Source organism: Molothrus aeneus, chromosome 10, assembly GCF_037042795.1.
Source record: "Molothrus aeneus isolate 106 chromosome 10, BPBGC_Maene_1.0, whole genome shotgun sequence".
Lineage (NCBI taxonomy): Eukaryota > Metazoa > Chordata > Aves > Passeriformes > Icteridae > Molothrus > Molothrus aeneus.
In genome coordinates this window covers 10,089,166-10,102,567 of record NC_089655.1, presented here as the reverse complement: position 1 = coordinate 10,102,567, position 13,402 = coordinate 10,089,166, and the positions used below count along the sequence as shown (strand labels likewise).

Here is a 13,402-nt window from a genome sequence, read left to right as displayed (position 1 = left end):
CAGAAGACTAAAGTAGCAAGATATTATTAGCAACTTCAGAGTTTGCATTTGAAACTGTAAATACTGTACAAATACAAGCACTAAAACTTAATTTTGCAAGACAGAAAATATTTATTCACTACATTCTGAAAAAATCATTAGAATTCAGTATAAGAGAGAAAAATTGAAGAACTTAATAGCAAGGCTTGAAGTTGCAACTTTCTACTGTTTGAGTTAAAAGAGGTCCATTTAAGAGCTGCCTGTATCTTGATGGCAGTTTTCAAACAAACTGTCTTCCCTCCAAAAATCTAAGTACACAGTGTTGTTTGACTTTACATTACAGCATAAGACAGTTTCAGAATGCACAGGAAGTCATAATAAATATGACATGCTTTCATCCACATAGTCACTACTAATCTCACAGTTAACAACAGCAGTCGTTTTCTTGTTTTCAGAGAGAAAATGCAAAAATTAAAATATAACACATTAGGTCTAAACTTTAGAGGTATTTACGCAAAAGACAATTAATTAATCCTATCACAACGGAGAACTCTATTTACTGAAAATAACCATTAAAAATCAATTTGGTCAATAGAAACAAACTTCATTTAGTACCTGATCTGCTAACATGTATATACTTCAGAAAAATATACACCATACAGTGATCATATCAGTTCCTACAGATCACAGCAGCTGTTACTGCAAGGGTTTTTGTGCCACTGAAAGAGTTACAAGGACTGCAAACAGTCCTGTGCCCCTCAGCGATCATTACTCACTTGGCTAGGTGTGCCCTTGTTTAAGTGCAGTGCGGGTGCAGCTTCTCCCAAGAGAGATTTGAGTGGCTTCACCTCAGGTGTGCTGCTTGTACTACTGGCAGAGGAGCCCGAGATGGATGCATGGACTGATGCCACCACCTTTGCTTGCTCGGGAGGAACATACCTACATGCAAGAAGAGCAATGGTTTTTACAAGTTTCACATGGAAGTTCTTGAGTCTGAAGTTGAGAACTGGCAGATGTCAGCTTTGCTACTGAAACCCTGATCCTGCAATAGACTGTATCAGTAGTTTGCAAAGTACCTATTCTTTAAATATGACAGAGTTGTTTTTTTTTAATGGACTAGAAGGTAAAGTCATCAATATTTTTAGCACTTATTCAATACAAAACATGTCTTTCCCATACAAATAAATCGGATGGGAAATAACAGTTTGCAAAACTGTTCCTTTACACTGTTGTTGACATTCTCTTAAGCCATTTCTGTTCCATCAATATGAACACTGAGAAACTGGTTTAGTTTGTCTTCTCTGCTTCCTATAGGAGCTCTACATAAAGTTCAGAAATCATTTCACTTTACAGAGTGTGTAATCTAGTGTGAAGAGCAGATTCAAAGAAGGAAATAACATTTAAAATGAGAGCAAACAGTCCATCCTCACTTCTCATCATAGGGGCAATCTTTATAATAGTAAAGGTATCTTACCATCTTTTCTTTTCATATTTTTCCTGTAGAAATTCCTTTACTTTCTGTGGATCCCTGAAGTCTGGAATTGCTGATGATCTATCATCAAATAGGCCGAGCCAAATCTGTTTGCACACCTTAATTTAAAAAAAAAAAACCACAACAACACAGATTAATCAGAGAAAATCCCTTAATTCAAAACTTAAATAAGTTTACTATTGTTAGTACATTAAACCATTAAAGTGTGTGGCTGCATAATTTATATTCCAGACTGAGCTGCTGTAACAACTGACTGGTGCTGTCAGTTGTTACAGCAGTAACAACTGAGATGTATTTAGACCAATCATGTACTGGTCTAAATACCTAAAGTTGCCTGGGCAGTCACAGCAGGGCAAGCAGATCCCAGCATCCAGTTTCACCATTCAACACTCCTTTTACAAAGTATTTGTAGAATGTGCTCATGAAATGCAAAGCACCTGATTTCTACTTGCAATCTTTAAGATTCTTCTCCTTCACCTAATTCTACACATTCCCTTATCATACTTCAGGGCTTAAACTGTTTCAACAGATTCCATATGCCTTAAGCCTCAAATGGTAGATTTTAAAGAATCCAAGGTTCAGTATTTATACTTTTAATTACTATTTGAGTACAAGAACTGTTTTTTCAACAGCCTTTGTTACCATGATGCAGTTTCTACAATACCATACACATTTGAGTGATGGTATGAGATAAGGGGTAAAAATACTCTTGGTCCAATTTCGTTTTCTAACTGTAGTTGTGAGTGAGCAAAAGTTTAACCACTTGCAAAATTCTCAGTATGTTCAAGCTTTAATTCCTGAGCAAAACAAGAGGAAAGGTGTTCTCAAAACTAAAGAAGATGTAGGAGTTTTAACTTGAAATGTTTTAAGACCTTCAGACTATTCTGCAAGTAACCTGAATATGCACCCAAACAATAACACCAAACATTAGCTGCCCTCAAAAATCACAGTGCCCTTTTAGAACAGGTTTCTTCCAGAGAAGCAGAGTCAAAAAGACTTTGTTTTTATGATGCATACCTTTTCTTCCCACACCCTTTCTGAAATAGCCCTGACCATGCCTCCTACCTGCCTACTACAAACATGCCCTCTATCCCTGCAAGTGTCAGGTTTTCAACATTGTCCCCAGTGACCTTCAGGCTCTAACAACCAAGAGCTGCAAAACTGATTGCTCTGAAAGTTGGCAAATCGAGGTAGAAGCTGTGATACTCCCACTTCAGCATCTTCCCCAAACTACTTGGCAAACATGATAAATCTTATAGGTCATTTCCAAGATTGCTCAGCATTAGAGAGATTAGGCAGACATCCTAACTATGTATTTCATATTTGATGTTTCAGCTCTAAATAGTCCAATTACATATTCAACACCTAACAGTCCTTATTACCAACATTATCATCATCTACTGGATAGAGACAAACAACAACAGGAAACAGATCTAATGATCAAAAGATATTTTTAAATGAGTATTTATAGAGCTAATTTAGAGCTAAGATCAGTAGTTACCACCTCAAACTCAGCAACTTTGCATTCATTCTGCAATTGTACTCCACAACAGGATCAAGTTCAATGCACTGATTTGAGTTCTCAAAATTAAACAGTCATTTACAGTATAGTAATAGATAAAATGAAGCTTAATTATTTGTTTAATACATCTTCATACGAAATTAGAAGACAAACTTAGTCAAAAAAGTAGCAAGTGTGTTCTAAAGCAAAAGCTAAAATCAAGAATCACTGTTTTAACAGTATCAATCTTTCACTACTTTTTGGTGACAAAATATATAAAGTCAGAATATTTATGTGTGTAGCTTTAAACTTGCAGTGAATAGCCTGAAGTGAGCCAGCAGTAGTATTTCCATACTTAGATTTGTGAGTATAACTATACAAGCAGCAGTCATATGATTGCTAGGAGGAAGAGAAGTCCTGCTTGTGGCTATTTACAGAATCTCTAGCAGCAGGAGTTGGTGGTGCTCAAATCTACACAGTCCCTCCCCAACCCCAACTTCAATATTGGAAAGAACATCAGGAAACACTGAAGAAAAATTGGACTTAATTTCAGACAAACAGAAAGACAAACATTACAACAGCCCCCACTTGATTCTGCACACAGCACTGTAACACTTGGGGCTCTACCATGATAATCAGTTTGCATCCAGCCTGAGATGTGCTGGCAAATGACAGAGGAGGGCCTCTTCCCCAGCCATACCAGACCATCCATTCTCCTTCTCCTGCCATCCAAAACAAGTCAGACCAAAGAAACTCATCACAATTACCATGTCACTGCTACCATTGAGACCTAGAGATCAACTCACAGCAACAAACCACAACCCAGTTTTTCATGTTTCTCCCTCCCAGTTTTCTGCTTCATCTTCCCCTGAAGTACCTAAGCATTCGGAGTAGGGGGGGAAGAAAACCAAACAAAAAACCCTCAAACAAACAAACTAAAACCACCACAGCTCCGTGTCAATGTCTCAGCCCATCATGACCACAACCGGCAATTTCTGTGAGGACTCAGAAAACAAGGGGCTGTGTGACTTCAGATCATTAGCAGCTACAGAGCCATAGTAGATCCAGTTCTATGAATATGCAAAATGGAACGGAGGAGGACTGTGCTGAACAAACACCTGTTCGTTTAAAATGATGCAAGCTTCTTAAAGGCATCAGCTCTTGCCATTGCACTGCAATTTCTGCAGAAAACCTTTCAGGCTTCCAAAAGTGTTTCCTGGAGCAACTAATTCCTTCTAAATACCTAACCACAAAAGGAAGTAACAAGTGAAATATGCCTTAAGTCACTACTATAATTAATTTAAACAAACTGCCAGGCACTCTGTGTTCTTCTGTTGCTGGTAGCACAGACAACAGTTTTACTAATGGGCAACCAATTCTACTACCAGTTTTATTAATGGACAACCACTAAGCCAAAGAACCTACTTAGTCACACACACTTCAGCAAGACACACTCGTTGTACCAGAGTCTGACTGCAGGAGCTGCACCAACGCAGGGTAAAACATTTACCACACCAAATGCAAATTAAATTCCACCTAGGTTTCTTAACCTAAAGAGTTATCAGAGGAAGTACCATTTCTTAAATGTTCTTAAAATGGACCAGTCTTAAACCAAAATCGGCCACCCACAATAGATAAGAGCAGTTTGGATTAGTGGGAATGATGGCAAGAAACCATAAGATTGTAAGTGGCTGTACAACATGACTGGAATACAAAGGGTAAATCACATCCTCCTAAGGGCATTTCAGACCATGCTTATGCCAAAAAAAGGCTGTTTTGTCTTCCTACTACAGTTGGGCTTGATGATCTTAAAGGTTTTTTCCAACCTACACAATTCTGACTTAAGTCCTTTGGAAAGCCGTACCTTATGAAGTTTTAGAACCACACCAGAAACCATGGAAAGGCACGTATTTCTGTCTGAAGCAGCACACAATGCTTTGAACATCAGCAGCCATTCCAAGCAGCCATTCAGAGCCCAATAAAGGCTCGTTGTCTTCACTTGTTTGCTGGTGACCTGTGTGCTCTGTCCAGCTATACTTCTGCTACCATCATCTGACTTGACAGGGATCCACAACACTGCATTGATTATGCTTCAAGTGAACCACAAAACAATTTTCAGCCATCTAAAAAACCACAAATGGCAGAGAGCTGTGCAATACCACAGGATTGCAAATGAAATTGAAATTGAAAAATAAAATTTAAAAAACAGTGCTGTCAGAGACAGAAGTCACATCATGTAATTGTGTTTTCTTGAAGTGGCTATCTGTCCATAGTCATTTTAAGGTAAGTCACCAACAGTCCTCAATCTTGTGCAAAGAAAGGAGTTTGCTGTGAGAATTTTTTTTTCTTTATTTTTATTGATCAGGTCATAACATTTTTTGCTTCAAAGCTATTCAAAAGTTACTCTTGTGATAAATATCAGGAAAACTTATGCCATACAACTTTCTGTTTATGATGGGGGAAGATTACTCAGCATTTATACCTTTGGTAGCCAGATTACTCCCTACTAATTCACCATCTGAATTGGATAGATACCAAAAGATTCTTTTGCAGTGTGATGCCATTTCCTGTTTCACCTATCCCAACCCCTCAGGTGTGCCAACCTCTCCTTTCCCCTTTGCCCTCCTGCTAAGAGCTGTCCATCAATCTTAACATTCCAGCAAGGGTGTCATGTGGTTGGCAGAAGTGCAAAAGATGCCCCTCAGGTCCGGGCTCATTGGCCTGTCCAAGTGTCTTTATCCCTTGAGCCTCACCTGTCCCTTCCCCTCCCCCTGTCCCCAGGGCTTAAAGGGAGACGAGACCATGCGGTCTGGATTCTGTTGGGAGCTGTTACCACATTCAGAGGTCAGTCATCCTGGAATAAAACTCTGGATTAAAACTCTACGATGGAATCCTCTCCTGTTTCTCTTCACCGTCGCCTGAACCTTTTCCACCAGAGGTAAACTGAGTTTCTACCATGCCTGGATTTGTTCTGAGTGCCCAGCTGTAGCACCCAGCCAGCCAAAGGTATCTCTGAGGTGAAACACCACAGCTGCCACTTTTGGCCCAGCAGCGAGGGTCAGACGAGGCCAGGCACGTCCCACGCGGAAATATTGGGATTAATATTCCATAAGATTCATTACAACAATAAAAAAAAAATAGCTATAAAAAAACAACTATAGAAAGATGAGACTGGCAACTTTAGTTGCCAACACCTCATCATAAGCTTCAGTGCTATGTTCTGTCTGGCCCAAGAGCTGCCCAGGCAGGACACCCGAACAGCACAGTTACTCAGCACAGTTACTCAGCACAGCTATCCACAGCATGTGCTGACTCTTGCAGGGCATTACTTGCAGGACATGGGAGCAGGGAGAAACTGCAAAACGACATTAAAGCAAAGGTAAACCTGCACAAACCCAGGCCTTAAGCCAGCACTACTAAATACAGTTTTCTTCTTATTTAATACAAATTCACTATCTGAAAAAAAAAACCAAGGATGTAATTCTTCTCAATTTTAAGTAATTTTGAAAACATATGTTTGAGAAATTTGAATTTGATATCCCAAGGAGCATGTATTTCAAACCACCCCTCTAACAGCTCTATATATGTCACACTTGCAGAGCTCATTCAGAAAATGCTACTGCTGAAGTTGTATGACACATCTTCAGTCCCATTTTAACAAAATTACTCATTCCTTTGCTTTTACAGATAATATATGAACCATCATCCCAACTCACCACACAATTACACAACACTACTATTAAGGTAGTGGGCCTAAAAATTCTATGACTTTCTGAAATCCTTCTACATTGCACCATCTCCTTGGGAATACTCTGGTTCAGCCATTTAATATTAATATTGTTCTTTCTGCAACAGCACACCAATAAGCCTGTGCTCAAAAGCTCTGTTTATTTGCTGAAAGCTTTGCTATACTCCTCCTTTTGATAACCACAGCTCTATCAAATAAAATGCTCTGCTTAGAGAAGAGCCTGACAAGCTGAAGCCAAGAGTAAACATTGAAGTTATGTGGAAGCCCCTAGAAACAGTGGAACTGATCCAACAATCCATAATCATTGTCCACTGTCCCTGAAAAGTATAATTAGTCCATGTCCCACTGGTTCACCAACAGAGCAGGGGAAAAAAAAAGGAGAGCATTGAAGTCAGAATGACTAAGCGTATGCAGCATTTGAAAGTCTACTTTTGTTGAAGGCTTGACAGAAGCAATACTTTGAAGTTTTGCCCCTACTACACTCTGGGGGCTGCAAAAATCAAGACAAAGCAAAGTTTTACCTTGTCAGATAACAATAAGTAGATACCAAGATTCAGCAGTTGTCTTCATGGAATTTAAGAGTTCGTGAGAATCCCTTTACAACTGCTTTGGAAGAATAGTACCTGTCCTCTGCCAACAAGCTCCAGTCCTGCAAGGGATGTCATCAGACACTTGGCAACCAGATACTGGGACGTTCAGAATTAGATCAGCAAGTACAGCATAAAGTAAAGAGGGAAAGAGAATCACAACCAGCATCAACCTACTCACCCTGACCTAGATAAAAACCCAGGAGGTAGCAAGGCAGAAACTGTGAGTTTCTGTAACTTAAATATAACATTGAAAGGAGAAATTGGGCCAAGTGCATATTGCATGTTATAATAAAGCCTTTACCTATATTTCTCTTCATTGCATTGGTTTCCCTGAATATGCACTCCACAGCTATTCCATCTGAGGGAGAACTGTTTTTCCCATGGTAATTATATTTACCATACATCAGGTTTTCCATACGTTATTTACATTTGCAGTCCTATACTTTGAGAAATTACCTTTGTTTTCAGCTTTGACAGAAAGCAATAAAGAACACAACCCATTCAGGGCACATCTGGCACACCACAGAGTTAATCAGAAAGGTTTCTGGTTTAAAACCCAGCCTCCAGTAACATTTCATGTTTTCAGGAGTTCCAAGAAGGGCTCAAAGACTAAAAGGAAATACATGTACCTGTTTTCCACAAAAGTTTAGCTTTTGTGTTGCTTCATATTTGTTCACATGTTTTGGGGATTTTTCCTGTGTGCTTTTAGAGTTGGGCAAGTAGGAAAGAACAGGCCTACTAAAAAACTGCTACTTAAGAAAAGAATCAGCACTATCCACTAAATTTTGCAGAAACACTGAGAATCTGAGACTTCAGTTATTTCTAGTCCAGTGCTTTGTATTTCAAGTACGAAACAAAGCTTTGCCATGTTATAACTATTTCACTGATAGAGATCTCCAGTGTGTGGGGAAAGGCGGATACAGGAGAGACAAAGGCCTTCTGCTTACACAACACATTGAGCCACCACACTTCAGAAACTCCTCTTAGCACAGCTGGGCTAGTCAGGAAGAATAAAAATTCTGTCAGGCCAGCAAAGTTAAGTTCTTGTTCATTAAGGCTCCTGCTCCTGTATGTGATGAAGGCAGCAAGGCAAGGAAAAGCTCTCACAGGACACATCCTTGTGTTGATAGGAGCTGCATTTCTATGTAGGAAAAAGCACACTACTTGACCTACAACACTTCTGGAGACCCAGACATACCACTGCATAGGAAGATTACATATGTCAGTCTAGTTTAAAAAGCTCTAACAAGATAATACCTTTCAGGAGGCTGGTAAATTCCAAATTAGATTTCTTCTTCTCCCCATCCCTGCCAATAAAATATCCTCAATTATGTACCAAATATAATGCTGGCAGTGCAAAGAACTGCACATTACCACACAACAAACCTATGTTCCAAAATATAACACCCTACAGGAAGAAAGATTTGGAAACAGTTTCTTTATGTAAGGAAGTTATAGCTTTGTTTAGTAATCCTGCACTTCTGATGTCAATATTATTCATTAATCTCGGTAGGTTAAAAGAATTTTATACTGCCAGAGTACTAATTTCAAAGGCAGTTTGGGTCCAGAAGTTATAGTGGTTTCATAAGCAGAGTGAAGCCAGTAAATCCAGCTAACAGAGACATTGTTCTACACACAATCAGCTCACGGATCTCTGTATCGTATTAGCAGAACCAGCAATGTACTCCAAGGACACCTGACTGCACAGCTCGTGCTGTCAGCACTCATCAGCTCCAGCTTAGGACTGCTCCTTTATCTCCAGGGTGTCCAGGCCACATTCCACAGTAAAGGAGATCCTAGGGAAGCATTCTGGTCTGACCTAACATCAGCTCTGAACCAGGCTCAGACTGCTGCCAGTTTTGCAAGAGTGCAGGAAACAGGGACTTGCACAGGTGCTATTGAGAGTCAGGAAAATTGGCACCAAAATTCAGCACTATTAAAATAACTGCAAGCAGCTGAGCATACCATCATGTATTCTGCTCAGGTAAACATGGTCTTTGCCCCAGAGTAACAGAGATTTTCTAAATACAAGACCATCAAGATCTTTTTCTTCAACCACATGCATATTAGAATGGGTTATTTGGAAAGGTTATAAAATACCTGTCATCTTTCATAAGGGTAGGAGAAAAATTAACTCTGTAACTGGTTTGCCTCATAATACTATTCTTCATCTTAGGAGAAAAGTTTCTGAATAAATATTCACAGCTCTAATGGCAACAGGAGATTAGCACCACCTCCACTTTCTTCAAACAGCGAGTTCACTTCCTACTACCACTGCACAACTGAATCAGAGGCCAAATCAGCACCAGCATCATTTGAGGATGAGTATTCAAACAGACACATCTCCATTTCACTCTCTCCTCGTTATTTTTAATGAGAAAATGTGGAAATACCTCACACTGCTCTTCATGAAGACAGCAAGGAGACAAAAAACCTTACCCAGTGAGTCAGAACTGCCTTTATCCTTCAAAAGGATTTCAGAAGGCAGTTCAGGAATGTCAGCTGGAAGATGCCTTCATTCTTGCTACAGTGACCTAATCCCAACATAAGCATAACTGGAGACTGGTCAGCTGTTTATACCTCTAGATGAGTCAGCAACACCAAAATATAGGTGTCTTCTAATACAGTATAAGGATTTAAAACTTTGTTTGAAGCAGTAAAAACTCATTAAAAATAATTTAATAATTTTCAAGCTACCTGTGCCAGAAATTTCTTAGAATGTGCATATATGGGGAAGAAGATGGTGCCTCACCTAAGGAAGAGCTGCTCTGCATTATCTCTCCCTGAAGCAGCTGCTTTGCAGAAGCCTTTCAATAACTGAATGTTTCACCCATGTGTGCCACAAAGAGGGTCATTTACAACAACTGGGGAAAAGTTGGTATTTAAAATATTATGAAGCATTTTGGGGTTTTTTCTTTGTTTAGTTTGGGTGGTTGGGTTGTTTTAGAGGACTTCAACCTCATACAATACACTGACCTTATAAATACCCTTTAAATGAGAATGGAAAATTACTTCCTTTAAGAACAACTCAGCACCATAACTACTTTATCTCATGGAAGTTTTCTTGCTATTTTACTTTATATTCAGAACAAGATCCCTATTGTACAACCATGACCTACTCATCTGGAAGCAAGAAAGGTTATCACAGAGGCCTGGGCCATGCTGGAGAAAGACTAGAACAAGAAAGTTGGAATGAAAGTATTTTAGAAGTTACAGAAAAATGGAAGTTAAGCATGATCGAGTGCCAAAAAAAGTTGGGCTTCTTTTAAAATGTATCATTGTAAAATTATTATAACTGTTCATATTGCAACATTGGACAATTCCATGTTTGAAAAGTCTTATTTCAGGCAATTTCCTTTCTTCCAAAAGCCTCCTACACTGAACAGTAAGCTAAGCAGAAAAATGGAGGGTATTTGTCAGATGAATTTCCTCTGTCCAATACAGTATCTTATCTGCAGGTAAGTATTCCAAAGTCCAATACTAACAAGAGAAAAAATGCCTATTTAACTACTGCAACATAAATTACAGCATGTTTAACTAGGTTTTAAACTTCTAACAGTGTTTAAAACAATAATCATTTCTGTTCAATATTTGAGTACTCCTAAAAACGTCCATTGGCACTTACAGTGTGTCTATTCAGCTTTACTTAAGAATTAAAGCAATTATCAACAACCTAAAACTAAACTCAGAAGGACATCTTCATTTAGGAGGCAGCTCATTTAAATCATTACAATTCTTTAATTAGAGTACTACAAGTGCAAAGACCTCTGTTTCAAAACAGAGTAGCACTGCAGAGGTCTGTGATTTTTTTAATGTCAATAATAAACTATGTATCAAGTAAATCATTATGATTAGCAGACTAGTCATGGCTATGAGAAGGACAGCCACACTAATCATTTGAGAAGGGATCACTTAAGGTTCCAGATCAGTGAAAACAAACTCATAGCAATCTCTAGACATAGCAAGTTTAGTAAGAAATGAAATTAAAACAAATACAGGGAGGGAGCTACAAACACGTTTTCCTTTACACTTTGTGAAGCTTAAAGCAAAGCTGAAGCTTACAATCTAATCTTATGGAAAGAGCCTCCAACACATTCTATGTGAATCCACAGGTGATTCTTTATTAAATTTCCTTATGCAAAAAGTCAGTAGTACTGACTAATATATGCTCTATACATATACACACACATATGCAATGCTCTACAGTTTTAAAAAGCCCAATCAAGCCATCAAGAGTATTTATAAAGTCTGGGAGAGTTCAGGCCTTGTTCTAGCTCTGTCTAAAGGAATCAGCCACTAACAGTCATTTCAACAAATAACACATGTTTACCAGGGCAGAAAAAGAAATTACTACTTCTGTTTTCATTCTTCAACCTGACAGTTATGAATGGACCAACTTTAAGAAAGTTAAGTATCAGCATTTTACTGAATGATGGGATTTATCCTCACAAAGGTTCACAAAAGCACATTAATAAAACACACTCCAGCCTACAATCAATAGTTCTACTAAACAGGGTACAGATGCAATCAATGTGAAGCAGAACCTTATCTAGTTTGAACAGAGGCAAAATCTGCCTCTAAAATCCTCAAGGCTACAGCATGTTATTAAAACACAAACTTCACCCTCAAACTGAAGTCAGCAATAGCCACATCAAGGGCTCAACACCTCCGTGTATTCCCACAGAGTCAATCCAACATTTACCTCAGATTTTTTCTTCTATTAAAAGGAACAAAAAGTCAGTATGCTAGAACTTGTCCCCTTCAAAGCTGCCACAAACTACTCAATAGATAACAATTTCTCCCTTTCCTTCCTCTGTCCAAGAACATTCAATATGGATATACTTTAACACACATACACAAGTATATGGATATACTTTTATTAAGTATTTAAATTATTTATTATTAATTATAAATTAATTCTTTATTATTATTTTATTAAGTATTAAAACTACTAGAAGACTTTCTGACACCAAGTGTGAAGAAATACAGCTACAAGCTGTACTTTTGTATTTATTTTTGGCACAGTACACTCTTTCAGGAATTACTGCTGCGGTCAGTTTCAAGTTCGAGTTCTGAGCTTACAGGGAAAAAAAAGGTGGCTGCCTATTGCCTTATGCAAAATCAAAAGAAAACCCAATTCAGAAATACTGATCATGTGAATCTGGATTGTCTGGGTTGGGCAATAACATTATGATGATCAGCTACCCAATGAAACAAGCTCTTCAGAGGCCTCATTTCAAATAATGTTGGCTTCAAAAGACTTCTGTCTAGCTTTTGCCAAAAAAAAAACCCAAACATAAAACCCTAAGTTTTCCTTAAGTAGTGTTTTCAACTTTAGTATTAAAGTGCCAAACCCACTTTATTCTCCAAATAATACTTACTTCATTTCCATGTTTCTGCAGAAATTCTATTTCCTGTTGTGTGAACGTAGTCATTGAAATCGACTTCACTCTGTGGGGTGGATTCAAGCCCCGCCTGAAAGAAGAAAGAGGTGTTCAGCACTTGGGAAATTTGTCATCATACAATCACGTTTAACACTGCAGTTAGAAGTCTGACAGTTTTAAAATCAGGAGCCATCTCTGTAAAGCACACTCATTCTTGGTACTGCCATACAACTTAAGGCTGTGTAAGCTCTCCTCAAGTAACACTTAGTATACAACAAAGCTGAGTAACAGAACTTCTGGGGAGACCAATATGCACAATTGCTCAAACAAAGTCACTCAGGCACCTTCTATGCAAATTTAGGAAAACAAAATTTGACTTTTTTTAAATCCTAATCTGCTTCACCCTTGCCTCTACCTTTTGTCTCTCACTCTTGGGTTTCTTGGTTGTAGCTTCCTTTTCCTCCAAATCTTTCCATACTTTGATCTCTTATTACTTCTACACAGTAACTAGATTTCCTCAAGCTAAACTGCCCAGCTCAGTATTTTTCTCTTGCTTTCACCTACATTTCCTGTCTTCTCACAGCATATTTTTATAGTTTACTTTTCGCCCCTGAGAATTCACAGGGGCTTACTCCTCTTCCTGAACACTACAGAAGTAACCAGAACAAAAGCAAAAAGACACTGGTTTTAGCATGTTCTCACATGAGA

General features: G+C 38.5%; 1 protein-coding gene across 8 annotated transcripts in view; it reads right to left on the bottom strand.

The window, feature by feature from the left end:
• Positions 1-13,402, bottom strand: part of AGFG1 (ArfGAP with FG repeats 1) — a 36,622-nt gene that overhangs the window by 14,821 nt on the left and 8,399 nt on the right. For all 8 annotated transcript variants that reach the window (XM_066556947.1, XM_066556948.1, XM_066556949.1 and 5 more), the window contains exons 2-4: positions 12,692-12,785; positions 1,454-1,569; positions 756-918 (exon numbers count right to left, since the gene is read on the bottom strand). In XM_066556947.1, the coding sequence (XP_066413044.1) occupies positions 756-918; positions 1,454-1,569; positions 12,692-12,785 (373 nt within the window). The remainder of the gene's footprint in view (positions 1-755; positions 919-1,453; positions 1,570-12,691; positions 12,786-13,402) is intronic.